Source organism: Fusarium fujikuroi, chromosome FFUJ_chr11, assembly GCF_900079805.1.
Source record: "Fusarium fujikuroi IMI 58289 draft genome, chromosome FFUJ_chr11".
Classification (NCBI taxonomy): Eukaryota; Fungi; Ascomycota; class Sordariomycetes; order Hypocreales; family Nectriaceae; genus Fusarium; species Fusarium fujikuroi.
Window position 1 is genome coordinate 1,526,691 of NC_036632.1, and position 19,009 is coordinate 1,545,699.

The 19,009-nt window shown below is 49.0% G+C and overlaps 8 protein-coding genes; 6 read left to right on the top strand and 2 right to left on the bottom strand.

Moving 5' to 3' along the window:
* Window positions 1-529: 529 nt before the first annotated feature.
* Window positions 530-1,500, top strand: FFUJ_11795 (related to pyrroline-5-carboxylate reductase; the record flags this gene model as incomplete). XM_023570734.1 has 2 exons in its annotated part: window positions 530-572; window positions 620-1,500. The coding sequence occupies 2 exons, from the start codon at window positions 530-532 to the stop codon at window positions 1,498-1,500; spliced, it is 924 nt and encodes a 307-aa protein (XP_023437804.1).
* Window positions 1,501-1,695: 195 nt separating this feature from the next.
* Window positions 1,696-2,566, bottom strand: FFUJ_11796 (uncharacterized protein; the record flags this gene model as incomplete). XM_023570735.1 has 2 exons in its annotated part: window positions 1,696-2,389; window positions 2,436-2,566. The coding sequence occupies 2 exons, from the start codon at window positions 2,564-2,566 to the stop codon at window positions 1,696-1,698; spliced, it is 825 nt and encodes a 274-aa protein (XP_023437805.1).
* Window positions 2,567-3,151: 585 nt separating this feature from the next.
* FFUJ_11797 (probable delta-1-pyrroline-5-carboxylate dehydrogenase) lies at window positions 3,152-5,001 on the top strand (the record flags this gene model as incomplete). XM_023570736.1 has 3 exons in its annotated part: window positions 3,152-3,301; window positions 3,353-4,772; window positions 4,826-5,001. The coding sequence occupies 3 exons, from the start codon at window positions 3,152-3,154 to the stop codon at window positions 4,999-5,001; spliced, it is 1,746 nt and encodes a 581-aa protein (XP_023437806.1).
* Window positions 5,002-6,491: 1,490 nt separating this feature from the next.
* Window positions 6,492-7,873, top strand: FFUJ_11798 (related to fructosyl amino acid oxidase; the record flags this gene model as incomplete). XM_023570737.1 has 2 exons in its annotated part: window positions 6,492-6,698; window positions 6,767-7,873. The coding sequence occupies 2 exons, from the start codon at window positions 6,492-6,494 to the stop codon at window positions 7,871-7,873; spliced, it is 1,314 nt and encodes a 437-aa protein (XP_023437807.1).
* Window positions 7,874-8,053: 180 nt separating this feature from the next.
* FFUJ_11799 (related to dihydrodipicolinate synthase) lies at window positions 8,054-9,868 on the top strand (the record flags this gene model as incomplete). XM_023570738.1 has 2 exons in its annotated part: window positions 8,054-8,112; window positions 8,884-9,868. 2 exons carry the CDS (start codon window positions 8,054-8,056, stop codon window positions 9,866-9,868), a joined length of 1,044 nt encoding a protein of 347 aa, XP_023437808.1.
* An 817-nt stretch (window positions 9,869-10,685) lies between these two features.
* Window positions 10,686-13,297, top strand: FFUJ_11800 (related to positive activator of transcription; the record flags this gene model as incomplete). XM_023570739.1 has 9 exons in its annotated part: window positions 10,686-10,768; window positions 10,889-11,011; window positions 11,064-11,182; window positions 11,227-11,418; window positions 11,462-12,006; window positions 12,053-12,326; window positions 12,374-12,549; window positions 12,597-12,780; window positions 12,831-13,297. The coding sequence occupies 9 exons, from the start codon at window positions 10,686-10,688 to the stop codon at window positions 13,295-13,297; spliced, it is 2,163 nt and encodes a 720-aa protein (XP_023437809.1).
* A 272-nt stretch (window positions 13,298-13,569) lies between these two features.
* Window positions 13,570-15,705, bottom strand: FFUJ_11801 (related to lignostilbene alphabeta-dioxygenase I; the record flags this gene model as incomplete). XM_023570741.1 has 2 exons in its annotated part: window positions 13,570-15,577; window positions 15,623-15,705. 2 exons carry the CDS (start codon window positions 15,703-15,705, stop codon window positions 13,570-13,572), a joined length of 2,091 nt encoding a protein of 696 aa, XP_023437810.1.
* An 837-nt stretch (window positions 15,706-16,542) lies between these two features.
* FFUJ_11802 (probable geranylgeranyl-diphosphate geranylgeranyltransferase (AL-2)) lies at window positions 16,543-18,532 on the top strand (the record flags this gene model as incomplete). XM_023570742.1 has 6 exons in its annotated part: window positions 16,543-16,565; window positions 16,616-16,715; window positions 16,763-16,782; window positions 16,832-17,158; window positions 17,212-17,385; window positions 17,434-18,532. The coding sequence occupies 6 exons, from the start codon at window positions 16,543-16,545 to the stop codon at window positions 18,530-18,532; spliced, it is 1,743 nt and encodes a 580-aa protein (XP_023438116.1).
* Between the last annotated feature and the right edge of the window lie 477 nt (window positions 18,533-19,009).

The following is a 19,009-nucleotide window of genomic DNA, read 5'->3' on the forward strand; positions in this document are numbered from 1 at the left end:
AGATAACATGGATAGGATGTCAGTGTAGTGCACTTCACACGCCTCTTCTTATCCATGCAGATCTCTCTCTTGTCAATGACACATTCCCAATCCCTGCAAATACTGTCGGCACTCGCAAAGTGGGGTATCTCACCCAGAAACTCAATTCCTCCATCTTCAAAAGTGTCACGAGCACTGAAACGTGTCCCATCGCACATCAAGTGGCGCCGGTGAGGGTCCCGTAGCCCTGCTCTGCAACCCACTGTAAATGCGGAGCTTAGCTCTACCCCATGGTTCAGCATCATTCATCGGCAGCACTCCCGTTGATACTACCCCTCATCAAAACAAAGAGATAACATTCCTGCATCTGCACGACTTGTCAACGTCTTTCCAGTCGTGGTTTGGTCTATTCTTCGTGTGAGGTCACAAGATCGGCTGCCTATCTTATGTGTAGCTGCTTCCTTGGTCAATTTGTCTGATCCTTCGGCGAATAAGACATTATATTTTGCAGCATTGAATCGTGTCCCCTGTCACGACAGATATCGCAACCATGGCTGGTCTTAGCAATGCCACACTCACCATTCTGGGAACGGGTAAGATTACCCCAATAATTTTGTAGTTCTTGGACTGACGATTACAGGAAACATCACAAAGCCTATTGTGCAGAATTTGCTTCCTGCCATCAAAGACGGCAAAACAGATTTGCCTTTCACAAAGATCATCGCTTGCGTGCGATCAGAAGGATCTCAGTCAAAGCTTAGTGAACAGTTCTCAGAGTACAGCAGCATTTTGACTGTGTCTCGTGGCGATAATGTCAAAGCTGTTCAGAACGGCGACGTGATAATCTTGGGCGTTGATCCAGCTGATATCGCCGACGCTCTCACTCAAGAGGGTATTCGCGATGCTTTGTCAGGCAAACTTCTCATCAGTGTAGCCGCTGGGTGGACAAAGGAGAAGCTCGAATCAACACTCTACGGAAGCGAGACAACCAAAGAGAATGCCTCTGGCAGGGCCTGGGTAATTCGTACTCTGCCAAACATTGCATGCATGGTATCAGAGGGTCTCATCGCTATTGAGAAATCACTTACCGAGCCTCAAGTCCCAGCAGAGCTCATGGACCTCACCAAAAGCCTTTTCAACACCATTGGCAGAACCACCGAAGTCGCTCCCCGTCTTATGAACGCCACTACAGCCGTTGGGGGGTCTACCCCAGCAATGTGGGCTATCATCTGCGACGCCTTCATCGATGCGTCCGTGGCCGTTGGTGTACCCAGGGCTACTGCACAGACAATGATCTATCAATCCATGAAGGGTTCAGCGGCAATGCTTCAGAGTGGGCTGCAACCCGGGGATTTGAGAGATCAGGGGACTTCCCCTGAGGGCTGCACTATTGGAGGAATCATGGTTCTAGAAGAAGCGGGAGTCAGGGGCCATCTTGGACGCGCGCTACGGGAAGCGGTCACTCTGGCAAGGTTGATGGAGACTACTACCCATGTCAATGATACACGACCTACTTCATAGATTTAGCCAAGAGCAGTGGACCATAGAAAGTATTTTATACCATGAACTAGACGCCTCCTCCCTTTCCCCCAGCTAGACTGTGTACCAAGTGAAAGTTATCTCCGATCTACTATACTAGTCTTCCCGTTCTGTGTGCATTCCTGTACCTGCTTTTCATTCTACACACCAAACCAACAGGCCTTCTAGAAGCCTCCCCTATAACAGCTTATGAAACCTTGACCTTGCCTCCATGTTCGCCACACACCCTACTCCAAAAGCCGGGATGATTCTCAGAGACCGCAGTATTGTGGCTGAGAAGAGGTCCCTTCGGATCTGTGCCGAGCGCTCAACCCACGGTATTCCCCGCGGTCGGGCATACAAGTCCAGCCCGAGTAGGTGAACTGGGGTAGCGAAGAATTGTGAGAAGATGGGTACTGTCAGCTGTGATATGATCGCCTTGGAGTGCGGGCTTGACGATAAGCTGTCAGGGATGAGAGATGATAGCCAAGGTGCCATTGTGAAGGATCCAAAGATCGTGATGGCATCTCTCATGAGAAACGTAGCTGTAGCGGCTCGAGGCACGCCAGGCTTGACAACAGGTGCGACTTTATCAGTCGGCGTTGTCGAGGCACTGAACATTTGAGCAAAGCGCACATCTTTCAGCACGCCAAGAGGAACGTTTACTATCATCGTATTGACAAAGGTAATTGTTCCAACAGCCGCTTTGTGAAACTCGTGAGCGAGCGTATCTGAAGCATTTGGCACAGCATACGTCGCTCCGTATAGAGTCCAGACGTAGCCGAATGCACTGCTGAAAATGAAGCGGCCTGGATGTTTGATAGCGTTCAAGCTGTGAACTTTCATGCCCTGTGTGAGAGGTCTGTTGAAAGAAACCTTCTCTACCATGGATCTTAAGCTTGTTAGTGGGCTTTTTGGTGAGAGGTTATGAGACATACTGGTCAATCACCGTGATTACTGGTGTTATTAGAGTTGCAGAGATAGCGGCTGCTGCTATATCCCCAACGATGGGCTTCCATAAATGGCTGCGACTGAATGTTGTTTCAGCGACATCCTGGTGCTTTTCCATGAGGTATGGTGTCAAGTTTGAAGGGCAAAAGACAGTAACAGTGGTCTGCAGGTAAGGCTCTCTCAGGGTGTTGGTGTCGCGATGTTTGATAAGATGCAGCACCTTGTAAAAATGATAGCGATTCCAGAAGAACAACTACCCAAGCTAGCAAATGCCGGGAGCTGTGCCTCAAGCCCAGCCATCCCTCCCAATCAGTACAACAATACAGCTACACCAACACCGTCGCACGGCCAAACCGACACCACGGGATCCTCAACCGACCCTTCTAAACTCACCAAACCCCACCACCAAAAACCCCCCATCGGTGTCCCTCCCGTGCAGCGCCTTCAGCGTCTTGTGACACTGTCGGCCCCCCGCCCGGTCCCAAAAAGTGGCTTAACTTCCATTTTAGCGCTGTGAGGGGTAACTGAATCAACCCCTCCACTCCACTAAAAAGTTTCGGTTGCAGCCCCGACTTCAGTGGGATAAGATTGTGATGTCAACATAAAAACGCCCAGCAGAAGCGCATCTGTTTACGTTTTTCTCTATTCATCATATCAAACTTGCAGCTGTACAGTACGAGATCGCATTTCCTCATACTACAAGATGGCTTCTTCTGTTCGTGCTTTGACGTCAAAGGGTCGTTTGACTCCTCTCTGCCGTGTTCGTGCTTCTACACCTGCGATTTCACTGCAGAGGCGAGGCAATGCTACGATTGTGCCTTTCAGACTCCCCGCCGCTCGCAATGAGCCCAACGTGAGTAACCTACACTACGAAACAATTATTTCTCGGATATTGACTGTTTAGCCCACATACACAAAGAACTCGCCTGAGCGCGCAAAGGTAGAAGCAGCCCTAAAGAAACTCCGCTCTCAACTCCCTCTCAAGAGCGAAATCATCTTCAACGGCGTGTCCCAAAAGATCCACGCCAATGAAGACCAAGTCCTCCCCGCAGAACACGCCACAACATTCACAAACTACCCCCTCGCGTCAAAGGAGCAAGTCAGCGCTGCTATCGAGTCTGCCCTCAAGGCGAAGAAGGACTGGCAAAACACACCGTTCGTCGACCGTGCCGCTATCTTCCAGCGCGCCGCGGAACTTGCTACTACAAAGTATCGATATGAGCTTATCGCTTCGACGATGTTGGGACAGGGAAAGAATGTTTGGCAGGGTGAGATTGATGCTGCAGCTGAGTTGGCGGATTTCTTCCGTCTGGCTGGCCATTACGCTGCTGAGATTATGAGCAAGCAGCCTGAGCGTGGAACAGATGGTATTTGGACGCGCATCGACTACCGACCTCTTGAGGGATTCATCTACGCTGTTTCGCCCTTCAATTTCTCTGCCATCGGCGGAAACCTGATCGCTCCCGCTATTCTCGGCAACGTTGTCCTCTGGAAGCCTTCGCAGTACAACATTCACCCCAGCACTATCATCTACAAGATCCTCCAGGAGGCCGGTCTTCCCAAGGATGTTATCCAATTCGTCCCTGGCGACGCCGCCGAGATCACCGAGACTGTCCTTGCGCATCGCGAATTCGCTGGTCTCAACTTTGTTGGTTCTTCAGAGGTTTTCCGCTCGATCTATGGAAAGATTGGTCAGGGTATTGCTGAGAAGCGATACCGTGATTTCCCTCGTGTTGTCGGCGAGACCTCCGGAAAGAACTTCCACCTTGTTCACCCCTCTGCCGATATCAACAACGTCGTCAACCACACTATCCGAGGTGCCTTTGAGTACCAAGGTCAGAAGTGCTCTGCTACTTCTCGTGCCTACATCCCTGAGTCGAAGGCCAAGGAGTTCTTCTCTCTTATGCAGCAGAAGATGAAGGACATCACACAAGGTAGCCCTGACAAGGACTTTGAGGCTTTCATGGGCCCTGTCATCCACGGCCGATCTTTTGAGAAGATCAAGAATATCATTGATGAGAGCAACAAGGATCCTCAGGTCAAGCTCATCGCCGGAGGAAAGTATGATGGTTCTGTTGGATACTTTGTCAAGCCTACTGTTTACCAGGTTGACTCACCCGATCACCGTCTCTTCAACGAGGAGATCTTCGGCCCTGTTCTTGCCGTCTATGTCTACAAGGACTCTGATTTCACCCCTATGCTCAAGAACATTGATGAGAACGGCGGTGGTCTTGCCTTGACTGGTGCTGTCTTCGCTCAAGACCGTGCTGCCCTCCGTGAAGCTGAAGATGCTCTTCGCTACTCTGCTGGTAACTTCTACCTTAGTAAGTCCTCTCCTCCGTATGACTGGTTTTCATACAATACTAACAAGTTACAGACTGCAAGACAACTGCGGCTCTCATCGGCCAGCAATCTTTCGGTGGTGCTCGCAGCTCTGGTACCAACGACCGAGCTGGTAGCCCTGACATGCTTCGACGATTTGTGTCTCCTCGGCTTGTCAAGGAGGAGTTTTTCGAGCTTAGGGAGTTCTTGTATCCTTCCAACACCCAATAGACTTAGCATAGCCTATCTAGATTTGTAACAAAAGCTAAAAACTGAATTTAATGAACCTTTAATGAGCACTTTCTTTGGCCTTCAACACCGTGACCTTATACTTGACTACAAGTGATCGGATATGGAAGCAGCTAATGATTGTATATCTTACGATACCTTGCTATCTTCTGACCAATGCGCGTGCATCTATTCTCATGTAGATTGTAATTGATTGGTATATGCATCTGCTTTCACGCGTGTTGACGGCTGTCTCGAGACTCTACCAGCTGTTTTACCATCCATCTAGCTAATATCCATCCAGTAAGGCCATTCCTAAAAATATCTTGCGATTCTTCTGTCATGGTGTCTAAAAGGAAAAGCACGTTAGGCCGTGAAGCTGGTTATGCTAGCGGACTCCTCGAATCCACTCCATCATAACACACTCTCGATAACCAGACCAGGACATACATATGTCAGAAACCAGAAAGGCTAACAATTAAGCTTTTAAAAGCCACAGCGACTTGGACTGGGGGATATGCATTCGTCTAATTGGTTGCTCGATAAATGCCGTCTTTGTTTCAGACTACAGGACGGCCTGGAGCCCTTGATTGGCACATGAATCCACGCTATGTTCAATCCAAGGTTTCTTCAACGGCTTGAAAGGTACAGGGTCTCTCTACCTTGCATATTCGTGCCTCAGAGATATTCTAGAAGCTTGCTGTGATGTTCGCCGAAGTGTTCTGGAAAGCGTTCTTCACAGGAATTGGTCTCGGGTTTGGAAGCCGAGGACTGACAGCAATTCGCAGTATTGGTATAGAACCAAGAAAGATGTTTCCACTCTTACTGATGGTACGTCTTCCCTTCTGTCGTTTCTTTTGTCTTGTCTTTTCATCTCACTTCACTATCAAGACCGGAGAGAATACAGTTCACTGTTGGTATCCATCTGTCATGGAGAATCATGTCGGCTTATCCTAGCTTCACCCCAGTGTCAGTCATGCATGCACCTATGCCGGTGAACGGCTTCCAACAGACCCCCGCGATAAACACTCTCCGATAACGGCTGCAATCAACTCCCGAACCTTGCTATCAGCTGATTCCAGATAATGCGCGTCGTCACCAGACCCAAGAGCGTCAAAACCGTATCAAAGATCGTCGGGTTGCACTTGCGGCTACGCTAACCTTCCAGCTAGACTCCACTTCAGCACGGATGGGGAGACGATAGCGCTAAAATAGCGTCCAGTTTTCTCAGTGCCAATCATTCTGGTATCAGCATCGGGACGTCTCCCGATGTCGCATTGGCGGCGTCACCAGTCTATTTTTGCATTTCTGGCGATGTTGAAACTTCAGATGGTGGAAATTCGTTAAGCGTAGGCGCATCACGAGACGGTGGTGGCCGGATATCGAACGACGATGTGTTTGGAGGCTCGGAATGGGTGAATACTTATAGAATGACGCCTCAATTGCTTCGGTCTTATCACCAATAGCTTCAATTCTCTTTCAAGTGTGCAGCCATGAGCGTCTCCAAATCTGAACCGATCCTTATCATAGGAGGCGGTGCCTTTGGCCTCTCAACAGTCGTGCACCTCCTCAGAGCAGGCTACAAGGACATTACCGTTCTCGACAAAGATGAAGAGATTCCCTCTCGATGGTCTGCTGCAAATGATCTCAACAAAATCGTGCGCGCAGAATACGAAGATCCTCTATACCAAGACCTCACAGTGGCAAGTCCCCCGACTCCCCCAACTTCAGAATTTACTCGAGCAGTACTGACCCATTGACCAATTAGAAAGCAATTGAGGCCTGGCAAACTCCCCTGTTCGCTCCGCATTTCCACCAAGTAGGCTTCCTGCACTGTGTTTCTGGCAAAGCACCAAAAGAAGCGCTTGACACGCTCAATCGATTCCGCGCTGCTGCGGAGCGCGACCCTCGCATGAGATCTCATCTTTCGCCACTTGATAGCCAGGAGGATATTGCAGATGCTGTTTGGCAGTACAAGGACAGCGCGTTTCCTGGGTGGAATGGGTACTTTAATAGGTTCGATGGTTATGCGCACTCTGGCAACGCGTTGAAGTCCATTTTTCTGGCGACGCGGGCCCAAGGTGTGAAGTATATCCTTGGTGCAGCAGGCGCTGTATCTGAGATCGTTTACGAGAAGACGTCGTCTGTTCGCAAGGCAAAGGGCGTCAAAACCACTGGCGGGCTGTTTTACTCCTCTAATCTGGTCATCGTCTCTGTCGGTGCGGCTGGTGCCAAGCTTGTCCCAGAGATTGGCAAACAACTCGTCGCAAAGTCATGGTCTGTGGCTCACTTACATCTGACCGACGACGAAACATCTGCTCTTCGTGGTATTCCAGTGACATACGCACGCGATCTCGGTTTCTTCTTCGAGCCCGATCCCAAGACGAATCTCCTCAAACTATGTCCCATGGGCGGTGGCTTCATCAACACTGATCCCAAGACCGGAATTTCACATGCACCTACAGATTTGAAGCAGAGTGCCTTCCTACCCGAGGGTGATGAGAAGCAGCTCCGTGAGCTTGTGCGACAGACCCTCCCTCAGTTCGCTGACAGGCCGTTCGTAAAAAAGACCCTGTGCTGGTTCGCTGATACAGCCGACTCGGACTTTATCATCGACTACGTGCCCAACACGTCTTCATCGGTGCTATTCTTGTCTGGAGATAGTGGTCATGGGTTCAAGTTCTTCCCTATCTTTGGCGGGTTTGTGAAGGATCTGTTGCAGTCAGAGAAGGGAGAGCAACCTGAGGCGAGATGGAGATGGAAAAACCCCAAGATAGATGAGGTAAAGGGTGATTGGGGCGGTGCTGTGAGCTGGAGACTTGGCAACTCGACTGAGCTTGTGGATATACAGCCTGTTGGCCAGACCAAGCTCTAGTGCCCCGGTAGTCAGTCCATCCGGAGTCTTTGGTTTTTAGCACCGCTTAGACACAACCGCGGTATAGTCAGCTGATGTGAATAATAATATACTACTATCGTTTGAAACTCTTGCGGTGTTGACTCAGCTCTTTGTTACTTTGAGACTTAGCTGATCTGTTAGCACGGATATGCGGCGGCCATGGCTAAAGAGGTGAGCTCTTCCCAGATCTTTGTTCCTACGAGAACGCTTCCATTCAAGTTTGTATTTCTACTAATGTTGAAATACCGATAAATATAACATTCTATACTCTCTCATTTAAGATAAATACCTAACCGTGTAGCCTCGTAACTTGTTCATATTTGTGCATTTATGCTATTGCAGGACACAATTCCAGGGTAAGCAGATCAGCCCAGAACTTTTATCGGTATCGGAAAATCGAACGTCAACCCTGCCCCAAGAACAAGAACGAACAGCACAAACTTGATCATTTCTCGAAGGTTTCTAGAACATAGAGAGAATATTGAGTCGTCAGATTCTTTGCTCAGCATATTTCCCAAAGCAAACTGGAGAGTCAGGAGGCAGCCCCGAAGTGACTCGGCCGACGCGCCCGAGCTTTCGTAGGGTATGACTGGCCAGAGCTGGCTTTCAGGCCCATAGTAATCATCGGGAGCCCTACCGGCCACAGCGGACGGGTTCCCGGGGCCGAGACGCAGAGCTGCAACCACTGAAGCCCTCCATATTCGGAGCCGCCTTCGACACTTCGGAACAGATTCGCGATACAACCCCACTTCAGTGAGGAGGTGACAATCATCATGCTTTTAAAGAACAGCGATTGAGTCAAATATCTGCATTAATTGAAACATCATCATCAACAAGTTACGTTCTGACTCTAACTAATTCTATCAAACACATACTCAATACCAGCATCATGGGCTCCCTCAGCCCTGCACCATCCCAACAGCCCCATGTTCCCAGGCAAGCCTCCATCTAGAAGCCCCATCATCACCATCGCATACTAACATTTCCAGCCCCGGAGTATGGTGTCCAGCAGTCACATTCTTCAACCACTCAGACGACACAGTAGACCATGCCTCTCAAGCGAAATACTTCGCCCATCTCGCCGACTCGGGCCTCAACGGCCTTATCGTGATGGGCTCCAACGCCGAAGCCTTCCTACTCACTCGCGAAGAGCGCTATGAGCTCATCGCCCTCGCCCGCAAGACAATCGGCCCTGACTTTCCCCTCATGGCCGGTGTCGGAGCTCACTCTACCAAGCAGACTCTGGAGCTTGCTGAAGATGCTCACAAGGCTGGTGCGAATTATCTCCTCGTGCTGCCTCCTGCGTACTTTGGCAAGGCGACGAGTATGAACGTTGTTAAGCGCTTCTTTTCGGAGGTTGCGAAGAAGTCGCCTTTGCCAGTCGTTATTTATAACTTTCCTGGTGTGACGAACGGTGTTGATATCGATTCTGAGACGATTGTCCAGATCTATGAAGAGAGCAAGAAGTCTCATCCTAGCGGAAAGTCCAACGTCGTCGGCGTGAAGTTGACCTGTGGCTCCGTTGGAAAGATCACCCGTCTCGCAGCTCAAATCCCTTCTTCAGAATTCTCTACATACGGCGGTCAATCCGACTTCCTCATTGGTGGTCTAGCAGCCGGCAGTGTAGGATGCGTCGCAGCGTTCGCCAACGTCTTCCCAACGCTGACATCGAAGATCTACGCTCTGTACAAAGAGGGAAAGTTCGACGAAGCGCTGAAGCTGCAACAGCTTGCTGCTCTTGCTGAGCGACCTTGCAAAGCGGGCGTTGCTTCTACAAAGTATGCTGTTGCAGTGTTTTCGGCAAGATTGGCGGGTGTCGAAGGGGCTGAGGAGAAGTTGGCCCCGAGACATCCTTACGAGCCTGTTGGTGAGGCTGTGAAGACTAGTGTTCAGAGTATCATGAAGGAGGCGGGTGACAAGGAGGAGGAGTTGCTCAAGACTTGGACGGATCGTGTCAAGGGACGTCTGAACTAGATAGAGGGGAAAAGTGTGAGCATTGAGAATAATAGAGCTGTTACTGACATGATAAAAGACTTGTGAGATATGTAAATGACGTGACGGCTTCGGAAGAAACCCCCGTTGTCCCTGAACCCAAGAATGTTCCCCGGACTGTTAGATGCAAGGATTGACGTGAGTCAACATGCAGAACAGCGGGAGAACAATGGCGAATACTTCACTTCCATCACGTTTCCATGAGTCAAACGTCAACGTATTGGGACGAATGCATGTCCAACGTCCATCCCCCATGCACCATCAGTGGACCTGTTGTGTTGATTGTGTGACATGCCCAACCCATCCGGGAAGGCCGTGGCCAAGTGCACGGTGCTTCGATTATCGTTTCCCCATGTTCTAGCCTGAGTAGAACGACCAGGGTCAAAGCCTAATCCGCTATCAAAAAACGGCGAACACCCAGCATCTGTCCCACTGCAAAGTCGTTATCAACAGTGCACCTCCACTTGGTGAAAGCCCCCAAAACTCACCCACTCACTTATTAGAGCAAAAAGATAGGGATTTGTACCCCGCATACCATCATCTTCTTCCCTTCTCCCTCTGAAGTACATATCTTCATTCCCGATTATTCCCCTGGCGAGTCGTCTTTTTTTACCCTTTACAGCATAATACTCGTGACCCAGTGGCGGCTGCTCTAACCCCAACACTGCAGCAGGGGCAAAAAACCGCTGCAGCGCTCTGAGCTTGAGCTAACGAAACCTTCTCTTCCCCGCCAACCACCGAAACAATTTCTTTTCCATCTCATCAGTGTCTTTGTTCTCTCATCGTACGATTCGCTGTAATGGCGCCTGGATCGACGCATGCACGGAAAACGTCTGGTACGACTGCAGGATCGGGTCGCGTTTCCAAGAGATCTGATAATGCGTGAGTACGGCGCTGAGCCCCGTATCCGCACTGAGTTTCCCCTCACCTTGCAACGTCAACTTCACCTCACTCACCGAGCACCATCAACTTTTGGGAGGACAGATTACTGACAGAGGATAGATGCTCGCGATGTCGCAAGCAGAAAATAAAATGCTCAGGTTCACATCCTTGCGACGCGTGCAAGAAGCGCAAATTGTCTTGCGAGTTTGATCAACGTGATCAAAAGGTTCTCGTCACGCGTGGGTAAGCTCACCGCGATTGACTCTTTGCGACATGACGTTGATGGCTTTTCAAGGTTCATTCTAGATCTACAGCAACGCGCTGCGACGAGTCAATCGAGTACTGGGACGGCCGAGTATATCACGCCCGGGTCTTTGGATACGAACATAAATGCTGGAGGACCTTCTGATTCAGGTTTGTTTGATGATCCGATGGAGGGTCATTGCTAATGGCGACAGTTGAACCACCACCGCATCTACCATCGCCTGGTGGCAATGTCTCTGCTTCGCTTCCGACTGAGGACTCGCTCCTCGGCAGCCACAGTAGCACCAATAGCAGCGGGAAGGGACTGGACCCCATCGCGTCTGCTCTGGTGAATCCGTTGTCGTCTGGGCAATCCAAGTTTATGGTGTCAGCGCAAGGTCGAGAATGTAGGTATTCATCTCTTCAAGAGGGCTTCAGCTGACATTTCAGTCTATCTCGGAACATCATCAAACTGGTCCTTCACCCGACGCGTCCTCAGTCTCACTCACGAATACATCCACCAAAGTCCAATCTCGGTCGACAACCTACTATTCGATGGCTTAGCATACGACCTTGGATGGGACGGCTCTCGAATCACCCCAGCGCTGAATCCGCCGGTTATGCCCAGTCTTGATCATGCAGTCTTCTTAATCAACACAGTCAAATTTCACTGCGGTCAGCTATTTCATCTGTTTGATGAAGAGACGTTCATGGCTTATCTCCACGAATTCTACGCGGATCCGAGTAGTCATATCGCAGCTGCGGACCTGCCATACATCCACCTCCTTCTCATCCTCGCTTTTGGCAAAGCTTTTGCCGAAAACAACAACTACCAAGCAAAGAGGCCCCCTGGCGCTGATTATTTCGTCACGGCCCTCCGACTTCTACCGAGCATTCACATCCTTGTTTACCAGCCACTGATATCGACAGAGATCTTATGTTGTATAGCTCTATACTTTGAGTCTCTCGACTACAGACACTCATCGCATGGATTTGTACGCTCCCCGCAGTGCTTCATAGAATTCAGCTAACTTCCGACAGATTGGACAAGCGATGAGAGTTGCACTCGGGCAAGGAATGCACACCGACATGCCAGTAGATCAACTAGGAGACCGCATTGTTGAACGGAGTCGAAGGATATGGTGGACCGTTTACGTATTAGACCGCGAGATGACATCTCTGATGGGCCTACCGCAATCCGTTCATGACGACGACATTCATCACCAGCTCCCGCACTTTGATGGGTCAACACAACGAGTGGCGGCGCTCCACATGCAGATTCGACTTTGCAGAACCATTGCATCGGTTGGGAGAGGTACCAAGTTACCCTCAGTTCAATGAACAAGGCTAATTGGATGATAGGAGTGTATGGAGCGAATGGCCGGCTGAACAAGAAGTTCCTACTCAGCACCAAAAAGGTTCTCGAGAACATTGCTGGTCTGGCGGACGAGCTACAGCAGCAGTTTCCACTAGGTGCAGATAAAGCGGTAAACGGCGTTTCAAGGGTAGCAGGGTATCTCCATACTCTATATCATCAGGTAACACGATTCTTCAGCAAACCAATGACCCCTGCTGACAACTACAGTGCATCGTCCTCGCAACAAGACCTCTACTACTCTGCTTCCTCAAAATCCGCTTCGAAACCCCCGACTCCATAACAGAAGCCCTCAACTCGTCCCAAACTGTCTGGAACCTGATCAAGATGTGCATCGACTCTTCCTACCAGATGATCAACATTCTTGGCTGTTTGCAAAGTCAAGGTCTGCTTGGTAAATCAAGAGATTGATCTCGTCAACCACAGCTATTAACAGATTTCCAGAAGCGTTTCTCCCTTTCGATCTCGAGTCGCTCTTCGTGTCGAGCTTCAACCTCCTCATCGCACCCGTTCTTGACCCGCGATTCTCAGAATACGATGCTACGTTCCGACACAAGACGCATATTATCTTCAACGAGATGATAAGTAAGGGTAATCTCATCGCCATGTTTCGAAGGTCGGAGTTGCAGCAGCTTGACGATATGTTGGGACGGTTACCGCGTGAACAATCTGACACAACACCGGTTCCGATTGATGGACAGATCATTGGAGGGACGATTGGCGAGGACGAAGGTAGTCTGAATGATTTGAACGATGATAATGAGACCATGGCTTCGATGTTGCCAGGTATGGATGATCTGGGGATGGATGCGTGGTTCACGACCGCGCAGATGATTGATATGGCGAATTCGATTGCGAACAGCGATACTGAGTTTCTATCGCACACAATGATGGAACATGATATTTGGTGAAAGAGTCGGGACAATTTACGGGACATTGTTGGAGCCTGGATAATCATGGTAATACTAGTTTATGCGTAATGAAAGGATGATTGGACTTGCATGCAGTTAGAACCTCGGGGGAGTTTTAAAAGCTTTCTGACTAGTTGCATATGCTTATTATGTATCACAAGGATGAAGAGTCGTATAAAAATACTGAAAAACGTTACAAGTTACAAAACAGTGTTGCGAAGCTCGCAACAGGGTATCGTGAAAGTGAATCGTTCTCAAAACCCAGAAATCCATCATCCAACAGCTTTCTCCAACTTCTCTCGTAATACCATCCACGACTTCCTTATCTGTCCCCCACTATTAACCCATTCTTCCTTCTTCCTCTGCACTACTTCCAAACTTCTCAAAGACTCCACAGACCGTTGAGATTCGATATCTTGACTAGAGAACCAAGTTCCATGCAGACCATATGGAACTCGTTGCGGAAGCCTGACCTTGGCCACTACATCACGCATGTTCTTAGCATCAAGAATCCAAAGCTCAGATGTAGCAGATGGAGGACAATCGCCAGATGGCAGGAGTTGAGACTCGTCGAAGACGTAAAAGAGCAGATACCCATCGTCCTCCTCAGTTGAACAAGCTCGAGGAACGAACCGCGGTTCTTGGGCGTAGTGGTTTGGTGGAAGACGGAATATGTTTATAGGATCGTCCTTCCTTTGTTCTTGAAGGATCTCGCAGACTGAACGTCTATCGACGCACCCAGTGATGGATGTTGCGTTCATCTTTTTCCCACGTTGGATGAGGGTCTTGGCATCCATCTTGACAAGAAGATCTACCTTATCAGCTCGTCCGAGAGCAACGCCGAAACAGGAAGTCGATGTACTGCAGCCGTAGATGTAGCGAGCTTCTTGCATCTCTCGGTCTGGACGCACTGACGGAAATTCGAAAGGTATCGCTGAGAGGGCCCACTGGCTCTTGACGTGGTTCCGGGACTCCATCGCCAAATCGAATTCGTAGTAGTATAGCCGGCATTGATCGTAGTCGTCGGACTCTGCAGTGATGGGAAAGTAGTCGGCCAACCCCGTTGATTCACCTGGTGATTCAAGTGCAGGAGCCTCCTTATATCTGCAAGCTGTTTCTTCCCTCTCGTCTGACCAGACCCGTGCTTGGGTACACCTAGACCTCACTGGTGGCCGAATGTTCCCCGCTGTATACACTAGCGTAGAAGAAGTCATCCGACACGCAAGCAGATTAACAGAGAGTTCTCCTTCGCTGGACTGAGAATCCCAAGTATTCGCAGTATGGAAGATACAGCATGGTGCTGTATGAAACCACCGCACACTGGATGGTAGATGTCGCGGGAACACACCAAACCGTGAAGGCTTCGTCGGATCGTATGCTACAACTTCTTTGCCTTTCATTGTGTTGAGAGGGTCAAGGCTCAGAGGAAGATCCATGATGATAGTATGACTTCGAGACGCTCCGAAGTCGTGCATCATTCGAGCGCCAGATACTCCCAAAACCGGCTGATTCACAAGTCTGTGCCCAGGCGCCTTTTCGTTGCTCTTAGGAAGTACTGAGCAGTGCACGTATGGTGGCATGAAGGTGTTGTGATAAAGAAGCATTTCTCCAGTAACGGGGTCGACCTTGGGATGCCCCGTCGTCCATTCCTTCATGAAGCTGAAGATCCCGCTACCGCCGAACGGAGAGTCATCACTGCCGGCTTGCGATATCTCAGGCTCACCTTCAGCTTCAACACCGTCGAACCAGCCGACAGTATCCAGCGAGGGAAGCTGTATCCTCATGGGCGGCCCGCTTTCGCATGTCGCCAAAGCCCTACCATCATGGTATAAGACAGCAGTATTGGCGACACTGATACGCTTGATAGCTTGTTGGGATCCAGGTAGGTTCGAGAGAATGACGAGGAATATCGTCCTGAAGGTCGCGAACATGATCTGAAACATAGTAGATAGCGGATTTACCAGGGTCGTGATGCTTGGCATTATTGGTGAGGCAATAGACGTCGTCTTTCTGGATAAGTACAAATCCGTCAAGATATACTGATTGACGAATTCTGGTATGGTCTTGCCATCTATGGATGCCTTTCTGAACGCGACGCCAGAGAGCATACCGTCGCCGTCAAACCAATGGGCATCTTTGCCAAGGTCTTGGTGGCTGACGGGATTGCCGCCATTGCGAACGTATTGACCACCAGTCAGTTCCGGCGGTATGCACCCACTATATGTACATGGAGTGAGATTTGTTGTTTTATGGATTGGAGCAAAGTTGCCGGTAAGATATCTGTGACAAGTGAGCTTCGTGTTATCGACCGCGGGAAAGACTTACGGGTGACGAAGTGGCGGGGAAACATCCTCATGTGGCTGAGACATTGACGTTTGTGTGAAGGAATTTTGTTGCAGAAACTTCATGATGATATGTGGACTATGATATTACGCGGTATCGAGTCGCGAGAGACAAGAGTCTGATGAATCGCGCACTACAGATAAACGAAAAGAAGAATAGGCGATAAGTATTCAGAAAGACCTTCAAGCTACATCGTTAGATGAGTCCAATGAAAAGCGAAAATGGAGACAGAATTATGTCAAAACATATGATATTCCACGAAGCTATACAGAATACACCCATCTACCGCCAGCAGACCACCAGTAGCTTAACTATATAGCCCCAAACAGATCGAGATGATCAAGAAAGACGTAGGTAGCATCAATCGCTGGATAACACGGCACGCGATGGGGATATCCATCCATCAAAACTACTAGCACGATCTGTCATTTTCTCAAACCGCGTCATAATCAAGTCCCATATTCATCGCGGCAACGGTAATGTCGAAAAGACCGAGTACCCCGAACAAGGGGTCTCGACTTAATTGATGACAAGTACACTCGATACCCAAAAAAGCTGAAGAAAAAAGTCGTGACGTCAACGAGTCCCTGAGATGTAACATGACAGAAAACGCCTCTCCCCACTCACACCCAATAACGGTGAGCACAAGCTAATGGTGGGGGAGCATTATTGTCACCCAAGAAATAACGGACAGGGGTACGTTGTGCCATCAAGGGCTGTGTTAGTTTCTGAAAAACAAACTGTGGACACAAGCACTACTCAGGCTCCGACTTCTTCCTTAACAACCTTTGTCCTTTTCACATTTTTGACTCTGGCTTTATTTGAAGCCCATATCGTATGCCGTCGCACACAATTGATCTGTTTTTTTTTTGTTCACGTACACGAAATAAATCTTTGTCAAAATGGGCTGGGAATATGCCCAAGTGTACGTATTCTCGGCGTTGTTGAGGGGGCGTTTAACTCATCCCTTAATAGGCACCTGAAATACACGATACCGTTTGGTGTTGTTTTGGCGGCGGTTTACAGACCGTTGATGTCACGGCTGGATGTTTTTAAGCTTGTGTTTTTGATAACGGTGAGTTTTTTCTGGGTGGTTAAAGGACTTGAAGCTAATTCGTGCAGGTTGCTGTTGTTTCTACCATGTATGTTGATTTTGAGGGGGGTTTTGTTGAGGTTGACTAACGCAGACAGCCCCTGGGACTCGTATCTCATCAAAAATCGAATATGGACTTATCCTCCTGGTGTCGTGGTTGGTCTGACAGCATGGGATATCCCAGCTGAAGAATTATTTTTCTTCGTCATTCAGACTTTCAACACCTCTCTACTCTACATGATTCTCAGCAAACCAACATTTCACCCTATTTACCTGTCAAAGAAGACGGGCTGGGGTAAAATTGCTGGCCAGATTCTTTTCGCATCAGCTATTATTTTCGGCCTCGTTTCTGTTTCCTCTGGTGGCGAGGGGATGTATATGGGCCTTATCCTCATTTGGGCTTGTCCATTCCTCTTGTTTCTATGGTAATACTCAACTTGAGAGACTATTTCACGCTAGATATGCTAACCATTGACAGGTCAATTTCTTACCAGTTCATAGTGAACTTGCCATGGACGAATACTGCGCTTCCAATTGCTCTGCCAACGCTGTATTTGTGGGTTGTTGACACCTTTGCGTTGCGACGAGGAACATGGAGTATCACTTCTGGAACCAAATACGGAGTCGTTTTGTGGGATGGCCTGGAAATTGAGTAAGCGACCATTCTCCTGAGAGATGTGACTATTCTGACCATTTCCAGGGAGGCTGTCTTTTTCCTTCTCACCAACACCTTGATTGTGTTTGGCCTCATCGCTTGTGACAACAACCTAGCTATCCTCGATACATTTCCTGAGCATTTCCCTCGGACAAAAGGAGTGCCCAGCTTGCTCACAATCATCCGAACTCTGATTTTACCTAAAGAGAAGTATGATGAAGAGCGCATTCAAGGTCTTGTCAGCGCAGTTGCTTTACTTCGCAAGAAGAGCCGAAGCTTCTATCTCGCAAGCGGCACTTTTGAGGGAAGACTCCGCATTGATCTGATTCGTTTGTATGCGTTCTGTCGAGCTGCCGATGATCTCGTTGATGAGGCTCCATCTGTTGATGATTCCAGAGCCTCTATCGAGAAGCTGAGAAAGTTTCTTGATCTCGCTTATGAAGAGAATCAAGAGGAACCTTCTCAGAGACTACGAGAATATGTCACGTCCAGCATCCCGGAGATGTTCCACATGGCTCTTCTCCAACTGCCTACTTATTATCTGCCAAAACAACCTCTAGACGATCTCCTTAAAGGCTTTGACACGGATCTTCTCTTTGACAGAAAGTCCGGCGCATTTCCTATCGAGACCACTGAAGATCTTGACATCTACGGAAGTCGTGTAGCTGGCACTGTCGCAGAACTTTGCAACCACCTTATTCTCTACCATACCCCAGAAGCTGTTCCCGAAGACATCCAGCGCGAAGTTGTCGCTTCAGGTCAAGAAATGGGCATCGCACTTCAATACGTCAACATCGCTCGCGACATCAAAACCGACGCAGAAATTGACCGCGTGTATCTTCCCCTCTCCTGGCTCAAAGAAGCCCAACTCACTCCTGAAGATGTAATTCAACAACCCCATGGTCCTACCATTGAAGCTCTCCGTCATAAATTGCTTGACCGTGCTTTTGAAAAGTACAACATGGCAAAGGGCGCTATTGATAAGCTCCCTTCAGAAGGAAAAGGTCCAATCCGCGTTGCTGTTGAGAGCTACATGGAAATTGGACGCGTTCTTAGAGAGAAGGGTCCTACGATGAAGAAGGGCAGGGCTACTGTTCCTAAGATGAGACGAATTCGTGTTGCATGGTCTGCATTGAACAAATAGTGGGGTGAAGCGTGGAGGATGTAATGGTAGAGGTCATAGATTCATAGATTATTCATTTCATTCCACTCGGAGCTTCTGTATTCCAGTGTAAAGAAGGTCTCAGATTATTGTCTGCTCAACCGTTGGAGTTGGAATTGGGTGTTGTGAAGTCTCGTGGCGTCCTAATTTCGTAGCCTCACCGTTGACATTTTGACAGCACCACCACCATAAACCCACCAACCAATCATTCAACACGGATCCCCATCACCAAATCCACTAAAAACCTCCCCAACCGAACCCGTCAATGATCGTCAACGCATCAACGACTTCAATTCTCCTCTAATCTTCAATGAATCACTTTAATCCCTCAAATACAGACTGCGCCTCGTTCAGCGCAGGGTAACTTAGGCTTTCACATGTACGCCAAGTGTCTCATTAAACGAGTGCGAAGGAAAAAGTGGATCAAAACAAAATGGAAGACGTCATTGACTCTATTGC